At 47.5% G+C, this 8,225-nt stretch overlaps 1 protein-coding gene across 8 annotated transcripts in view; it reads left to right on the top strand.

Moving 5' to 3' along the window:
- The window catches only part of nvl (nuclear VCP like), an 18,629-nt gene that overhangs the window by 4,686 nt on the left and 5,718 nt on the right, over window positions 1–8,225 (top strand). For 5 of the 8 annotated variants that reach the window (XM_013915088.1, XM_013915090.1, XM_013915087.1 and 2 more), the window contains exons 7-18: window positions 53–253; window positions 2,844–2,979; window positions 3,402–3,472; window positions 3,633–3,767; window positions 3,934–4,035; window positions 4,350–4,467; window positions 4,617–4,761; window positions 5,431–5,719; window positions 6,245–6,466; window positions 6,632–6,736; window positions 7,067–7,129; window positions 7,379–7,498. In XM_013915088.1, the coding sequence (XP_013770542.1) occupies window positions 53–253; window positions 2,844–2,979; window positions 3,402–3,472; window positions 3,633–3,767; window positions 3,934–4,035; window positions 4,350–4,467; window positions 4,617–4,761; window positions 5,431–5,719; window positions 6,245–6,466; window positions 6,632–6,736; window positions 7,067–7,129; window positions 7,379–7,498 (1,707 nt within the window). Of the gene's footprint in view, window positions 1–52; window positions 260–2,843; window positions 2,980–3,401; window positions 3,473–3,632; window positions 3,768–3,933; window positions 4,036–4,349; window positions 4,468–4,616; window positions 4,762–5,430; window positions 5,720–6,244; window positions 6,467–6,631; window positions 6,737–7,066; window positions 7,130–7,378; window positions 7,499–8,225 lie in introns of all 8 variants that reach the window. The other 3 variants (XM_013915093.1, XM_013915091.1, XM_013915092.1) reach the window with 3 other exon arrangements.

Here is an 8,225-nt window from a genome sequence, read left to right as displayed (position 1 = left end):
GTGTGCGTGGTTTAGCACTAATTTGCTAATGACCTTTTTCTCCCTGTCACAGCCCACAAACCAAATGAACAGCTCTCTGTCGTCTCTGTACCGGAAAGGGAACGCTGCTACCAGCAGTCCTCGCAGCACAGCCACTGCTCCGCCTTCGGCTTCAGTGACCCTGGTCTCCAAAGGAGGCTGGTTTATTGATAGAGCTCCCGAGAAGAGCAGCACCATCATCGACCTTTGTGACGACGACCCGACCAAACAACCAGTAAATGTCTGTAACTAACATGTCTGCACAGATGAACCCTAGTAAGCGTCGTGTGATAATCATTAAGATGTGATGTGGTTGTGCTCTTTGGTGCTTGGAATTGCATCACAGTCAGTATTGCAAGTTGTTTGGCTTCAATAAGAAAAGTGCTGGTTGTGCCTGTCAGCTTTCTCTGCATGATTTCAGTCCCTCACATCACTGTGGAGGAGTTTTGAACCTCCGCTTCAGTCCATGGCAAATGGACTGATTCTTATGTAGCGCTTTACTCTCCCGGAGTACTCAAACGCCACATACAACACGCCACATTCAAGCACTTCTAAACACGAGTGCAACTAATAAACATTCACACACATTCACACTCCGATGAATGCATCGGAGAGCAATTTGGGGTTAATATTTTGCCCAAAGGTATTTGGCATGCAGACTGGGGAAGCCAGGAATCGAACCACCAACCTTCCAGTCAGTAGCTGATCTGCTCTGCCACAGCCACCCCCGGTCCATGGAGGTTTGCAGGCAGCAAACTATCATTTATGCACATTTCTCTTAAGGTCCCGCCACAGCATTTCAATCAGGCTGAGGTCCAGCTCCGACTGGGTTCATCCCCGGCTCCCCAGTCTGGAAGTGTTCTTGGTCCTCACTGAATTCTCAGTTGCACCAGTGCATTCACTGAAATGGGAATGTTATATTGAAGTGCTTAAGTATAGAAAAGGTATGTGAATGAGGATCATACTAGAAAGTGCTTTGAGTTCTCAAATGCAGTAAAAAAGTATTACTTGGATACCATTTATCAAGGTGTGGCAGCTCTGCCATTGTACTCTGTGCTGATATGCTGTGTTTGCCGCTCTTTGTTGTCCTCTGCCCAAAGGACGTTGGGCCTGATTTACTCACATTCACGTGGAATTGTTCTTACCCTGCGCAAAAAATGAGTTTGCATGCAAAATCACTGCTGCATGTATGAAAGGTGATTCTGGCCTATCTCACCATCACGTGTAAGCGAGTGAATCAGAATTGCACAAGGCCATTAGTTCTAAACAGTCTCATACAGTTCGCGGGCACTAGCTCCAATTTTCCTCTTGAAGGAAACGCGTTTACCTCCAAGTGAAGCGGAGAAAGCAGTGGCCATGTTGTCAGAGAGAAGCCTTCACATCTAAGGCAAGAAACGAGGAAAAAATTAATAATAGTGTCTGAGGTCCAAGGACGAAGCAACAGGTCTCCACAGGAGTGAAGACCGTTTGGATATGGAAATGGATAAATACATACCTGATATCATAGTGACACTGAGACGGTCACTGTGGCTCAAAAGTGAAGTGTGCAATCAAAGGTGGTGAGAAAATGGGTCGAGGACAAGAAGCTGTTGAACGGCACTGCTTCTTTTATAGTGCTTTTGTCTCTACCTGAGCACTTTAGACAACATGGCTCCTTCACCTTTTTCTTTCTGTATGGAAGTACATTCATACTCCATCAGAGAGCAATTTGGCACTGGTGTGGAACTTACAGACTGGGAGCAGCCAGAATCACTAACCTTCCCTCGGTTGTTTACATATTTGTCCCACTTGAAGGTTTCAATCACCAAATAAATGTTAATATCAAAGATAACCTGAGTTACACATTTGAAATGTTTGTTTCATCCATTGAGGGAAAGACGTTATCCAGACCTACCTGGCCATGTGTGGGAAAGTAATTGCCCCTAAAACTAACCCTTGGCTGCAAGAACTGCCATCAAGCACTGGCAGTGAGTCTTTCACATCTCTGTGGTGAAGCTTTGCCCCACTTTGACCCAAGTTCAGCCACACTGGAGCACTGTCCATGCCAAAGCATCTCAATCAGATTTAGGCCCGACTTTGTTCGTTGCTTCTTTGAGCCAGTCAGAGGTGCACTTGATGCCGTGTGTTGGGTTATTTTCCTGCTGCGTAACCCGAGTGCTCTTGTCGGGTCATAAACTGATGGCCTGACATTCTCCTTCAAGATTTTCTGGTAGAGAGACAAATCTATGGACTATCCAGGCTTGAAGCAGCACCACTGTGTCTGACTGCTGGTATGAAATGCTGTGTTGGTTTGCTCTCATATGTAACGTGACTCAAGCTTCCAGTCTTTGTGTTGTTTTGGTCAGCAATGGTTTTCACCTTCAGCTCTCCACGGTTTTCTTCCCCTTGTTTCCTGGTTTTCTGGAGTCCCAGCCTTAGAAACGGCTCGGTATCCATCCTTTCCAGACACGGCAGTGTTTTGTCTTCCAGCAGGTTCTTTAGATCATAATGATGTGTTCCTTTTTTTAGCTCTTTTAGTTTACTTCATTTTCTCAAATAAAGGACTTGATAAGAAATCACCTAACATGTAGCTGATTTCTTGAGCATGTCTGACAGTAAGCCTGCGTGTGGCGAAGCTGAACTGTGGTTGGACGCAGCGTTTCATGAGGGGGGCAATTACTTCCTCACACAGGCCACGGTAGACTTGGCTAGCTTTTCCCCATTAATAGATGAAGTCCACAGTTGTGTCATATTAACATTTGATGACATGAAACATGTAACTGTGACACATATGCAAAAAGAGACGGTATTTTGATCAGTATTTATGTCCTATGTTCACGTTACATGGCCTCCTCGCCTGTCACAAACAGACTGACGTGTCCATTCTGGAGGGGGACAGGTCTCACAAGAAGTCCAAAAAAAGGAGAAAGACTGCTGAAAGAAGTCCTGAAACCACAGAGACACACACGCTCAACAAGAAAGGTACCGCTTTGTGTAGTTTGTCAGTGCGATCATACAGCTACTGCAGTGCTTCCTGTGCATTAGATGGAGCGATTGTAAAGAGAGGCATCCACAGGCGGAAATAATTTGCTGTGCTGTTCAGAGATGCATTATGGGTAATCGCCGTGCCTCACTGAGCATGCACCTCGTGCCGTGGGTGGGAGCTAAGGTACGTCTCAGACGATATCTGGCTCCACTTTAAAAGGGTTCAGCTCCACCCCCCACAACATTTTCAGCCTTGCAGAAAAACTTGCATGCAAACATTTTGACCCCTTATTTCTAATTCTATAAATAAGGCACGTGTTTCACTTCAGTTCCAATACGTCTGTTAGTATAAGACTTCACTGCAGTGGTTGTCAGCGTCTGTTTCTTTGCACTCATTTTCTCTATGAATGATTCTTTAGCAAAGTCGCCCGAGCTGCACTACCCCACTTTGAAGTTTGAAGATGTTGGAGGAAATGAAGAGACGTTAGTGGTTAGTACCGTCGTCCTTGCTGCCTTGTCTGTAGCTACATTAGCTTCTTTGATTAAAGTGCATTGCTGTAACACAGCACGGCGTAAATGAAGAATGTGTTGACTGCACATGAAATTGTCCAGCTGGTGTTCACTCATTTCTATAAAAAACATTGCTGCAGGAAGTGTGTAAGCTGCTCATACACATGCGACACCCAGAGGTGTACCAGCAGCTGGGAATGGTTCCTCCGAGGGGCTTTCTGCTGCATGGACCACCTGGTTGTGGAAAGACCCTGCTGGCCCAGGCTGTGGCTGGGGTGAGTGCTGGACAATTCATATATAGAGATGCACCTCGGCATCCTGTCAGCCTGGTTTCATCACGTTTTGGCAACAAAGTGCTGCTACTTCTCTAACAGGGTCTGAGTATGGGTGACGTCCATGAAGGTGTTGTGCACTTAAATAAGCTGTGATTGTGTGTTTCAGGAGATGCACCTGCCCATGCTGAAGGTTTCTGCTCCAGAGCTGGTGTCCGGAGTGTCCGGGGAGTCTGAACAGAAGCTCAGGGAGCTGTTTGACCTCGCTGTGGTTAATACTGCTTTTTTTCCACTTTTACTTCCAATCGTTCCAGAAGTGTCCGGCTCGCTCCTGAGCCCGCACCTTATTTTAGCAGCGTGCTGGTGATTGACAGGCAGTCGAACGCAGCTGATCCTCAAAGCCGCAGCAACGCTCTAAGTTTAGATGGTTTGATGGAGCTGCAGGCTCACGGGTGCAGACGTGTTATGGTGTCAGAGAAAGTCCTCTTTGAATGTAGAGATCAAGGCGGTGCATGAATAAGCATGAGACCTGTGGCGTGACTGTAACAATGTAAAGCGAATGCAGTTTCTCTTCCTCCCTTGCAGAGTTCAGCTCCGTGTATCCTCTTCATAGATGAGATAGATGCCATCACCCCTAAAAGAGAGGTGGCCTCTAAAGATATGGAGAGGAGGATTGTAGCCCAGCTGCTAACCTGCATGGATGGTATGACATGCAATTCTCTTGTGGAAATACAAGCAGACTCACAAACATAAGCACTTATCAGGCTCGTCGCACCGGAACGCTCGTGTTCATTAACACCACACCTCGGCTTTCGCCAGCGCCGTCACGTTTTTTTGCACTCTGCCTGACAGATCTGAATAGTCTGGCAGTTCCGGCTCAGCTCCTGGTCGTCGGTGCCACCAACAGACCAGACTCCCTGGACCCCGCCCTCCGCAGAGCCGGCCGCTTCGACAGAGAGATCTGCATGGGTATCCCAGATGAAGCGGCACGTCTCAGGTCAGCTACACACAACTAGACGGACAAATTGGTGTTTCAGTTGTGCTTCGTGTCAACATTTCACGTTTACCTTTTGTACTTTCTTGACTGGTAGCCAAAGGCCATCAGGGCGGGAATGGGTGAGAAATTAAAGGAACAGCACCTTCCCTACTCGAGGTTCTCTCTGTTATTGGGAAACACTTGGGTCACTTTGGGTTCCAAGTAAAAGAAAATAGAGGTGACCGAGGCAGTGTAGGGATCTAACAGTGACGTGAACACATCACAGGCAGCCTGATCGAGATTAGCTAACAACAGAGCAGGAATGTGAAGCGAGGTTTCCTTAATACGCTGCGTATGCTGACCTGTATCGTCCTGAAAAAACAGGGAAGCATACGTGCGACCTCTGTGGAAAGCAGAGCAGAACTGAATCACACCACGAACTCCAGTTCTGTGGCAGAAAGATGAGGTCATACTGAAGGAAGGGGTCGTGATTTGAATAACATGTCCATCACAGATGGCGATGAGATGCTCAGAGGATGCTGAGACCTAAAGCAAAGCGTTGGGCAGGTGGACGATCAGCACCGTGCCCGTTTGTGGAGCAGGGATTGTTGACACTTTTGGGTATTTACCACAGCAGTCTCTCGCTCAGCTCACGAGTACACAGTTTGAACGTGTTTGTTACTCTCCCAGGATCTTGAGGACGTTATGTCGAAAGCTGAAGCTGCCAGAGGACTTTGATTACCAGCAGCTGGCCCGACTCACCCCAGGCTACGTGGGTGCTGACCTCATGGCTTTGTGCCGCGAAGCTGCCATGAGTGCTGTAAACAGGGTGCTGCTGGAAACGAGGGGGCCTCCGCACAGCCAAAGCCAGACGTCTGCTAAAGAACCGTTAGCTTTGACAGACGTCACGTCAGAACAACAACAAGCGACCGACGCCAACCCCGTGCCTCAGGAGGAGCCGGGACAGAATCATCAGCAGGTACGAGGAGCTCCGGGACGGTCTCAAACGTTACTCAGCACGATGATCGTTCTTAAATAATGAGGACTACAGACTTGCTGCTTATTTGTTTTTATGAGCTCTTGTCAGTGTTAGTATATGAGATCAGAGTGAGAGATGCCTGCAGGTGCTGTTAAAGCTGTCGTTACTGCTCATGTTTGGATGACTCGGGCTAACAGAACTGCTGTTCTCAGAGCACGAACACAGATCTTTGCATGTTTTACAGAAATACTCACTTAAGAAGTTTGAACTTGACATAGATTAGAGCCAAACTGAGGCGAGCGGCGCACACAGATCTGTATGGCTCATATCACACAGCAGACACACCTTCAGTGTGGCAGGCTGTTAAATATGTTGGTGCTGCTTCAACCACAGCACGTGTACGCGTCGCTGCCCTGTTTTTGTGGAGATGCCACACTTACTCTGTTGTGCTGCATTTGAATGCAAAACGACTCGACGGGATTTCCTGCCTCTGCGTTGCCCTGACGTGTTATGTGCTGCGTCCAGCAGGGGGAGCTGTGGAGCGTGCTGTGCCTGCTGAAGAGCACAGAGACCCTATCAGAGGAGAAGCTGGCTGGCTTGTCCATTCTCATGTCAGATTTCCAGCTCTCTCTGGCTAGTGTGCAGCCCTCAGCTAAGAGGGAAGGATTTGCCACAGTGCCTGATGTCACCTGGGAAGATGTGGGAGCGCTGCAGGATGTCCGAGAGGAGCTCACCATGGCTATACTGGTAAACACATGGATTTCAGAATAAGCCATGACCCTTTTATTTTATTGTCTTTTATTATACTACTGTCCTCTGTTCTCTCACACGTTACCTGTGTTTGAGCTGGTTCAGCCTCACTCGTCTCTGATCAGTGTTAGCACAGATAACACAGCCGTGTGTGCCCTGCAGGCTCCAGTGCGTTCTCCAGAGCAGTTCAGAGCTCTGGGGCTGAGCGCTCCGTCTGGGGTGCTGCTGGCTGGACCTCCAGGATGTGGAAAAACCCTGCTGGCCAAGGTTGTCCCGCCCACCGACACATACACGAGCATCATCTGTTTTCATAGCACAGCATAGTTATGAAAATCTGAGTGATGAATTTTAAACATGTTCAAACCAAATCGATTATCATTTCTTTATTTTATATGTAACTTTAATATGAAGTAAATCAGGACATTCGGTCTCTTTCTGAGGATGAAGTAGGGTCACTGTCAGTATCAGTCACACGTCTCTGTGGAGACTGGACAAACACACTTAACTTAGCATAAGGCCTATGGCTAACTTGGCTCTGTCATGCTGCTCATTTTCTCAGCGTGCCTCACTGAATGCTTCTATTCCCTTTCCTGACAGGCCGTAGCCAACGAGTCAGGCCTCAACTTCATCTCTGTCAAAGGACCAGAGCTGCTCAACATGGTAAGTCACTGAGCTGGAGAGCATGCTGCTGTGCTGGCCTCAGCCTGTGCATTGCTGCATTGTTTTGGAGAGTCGTAGCAGAGCCAAGAAACATGCCTCTGAGGGTTTGTCCCGAACCACCAGCCGCACACGCCTGCATATTATCTGCATATCTGGATTCTCATTTCTGTTGATTTCTTTATAAGTGTGCTGAATAAAAGTCGACCGTCTGTGTCGACCTCAGAGCTGACTTGTGCTCTGTGTTTGCAGTATGTGGGAGAGAGCGAGCGGGCTGTCAGACAGGTCTTCCAAAGAGGACGCAACTCTGCTCCTTGTGTGATCTTCTTTGACGAGATCGACGCACTGTGTCCACGCCGCTCAGGCCACGAGGTAAGATCATAATGTTAGCATGTCAGGAAAGTGTGATTTCATTTAAACTGTATGTTCCCATTAGGCACACAAAGCCCTGTGGAACTCCATGACTTGTGGCTAAGAAGACTCCCCATTTACATATCTGTCAGATGTTATTCAAACCAATGCAGGCCATTTCCTTTCACAGCCAGTGTGTCTCTCTGTAGTAACATACCGTGGTTGACAGTATCAAACGCTGCACCAAGCAGGACAAGCACTTCGTTTTTAATACCTCTGTGGGCTCATCTTCCCTTTTATGTATTTATCTTTGAATTTCTGTTATTATTCACATGTGCATGTTGTTGAAATCTCCCAATTCTTTGAATCTTTGGGCTGAAGGAAGGACAGTACTCGGTGTATTTATGCTCAATCAACAATACTTTATTTCCATACAATTCAACACTTAAGAGCATAAGGACCATCATGATGGGGAGACCTGCCTGAAGAGGGTCACCACAAGTCTCAAACTGGTGACGGGCTACTAAGCTTCGTATAGCCGCTAGTGGCCCCCACCTAGTCGTAAAAGCCCAAACATTCACATTCTTTCTCTCATACGGCGCCTAAGTTATGACCTCGGCTCCCTGTCTTTCTGCTCTCTGTAAGGTGGGGGTCTGGAATGTGGTCCATCTCCCCTGTCTTATACACAGTCTCCTGCTTACAACCTTCTTTTTATGATTCAACAATAAAGCATGTCAAGAAAACAGTG

This window comes from Pundamilia nyererei, unplaced genomic scaffold (assembly GCF_000239375.1).
Source record: "Pundamilia nyererei isolate P.nyererei 1_Seehausen unplaced genomic scaffold, PunNye1.0 scaffold00256, whole genome shotgun sequence".
In the NCBI taxonomy this organism is placed as follows: domain Eukaryota; kingdom Metazoa; phylum Chordata; class Actinopteri; order Cichliformes; family Cichlidae; genus Pundamilia; species Pundamilia nyererei.
Note: the sequence above shows the minus strand (reverse complement) of the source record. Positions and strands in the feature narration are given on the sequence as shown.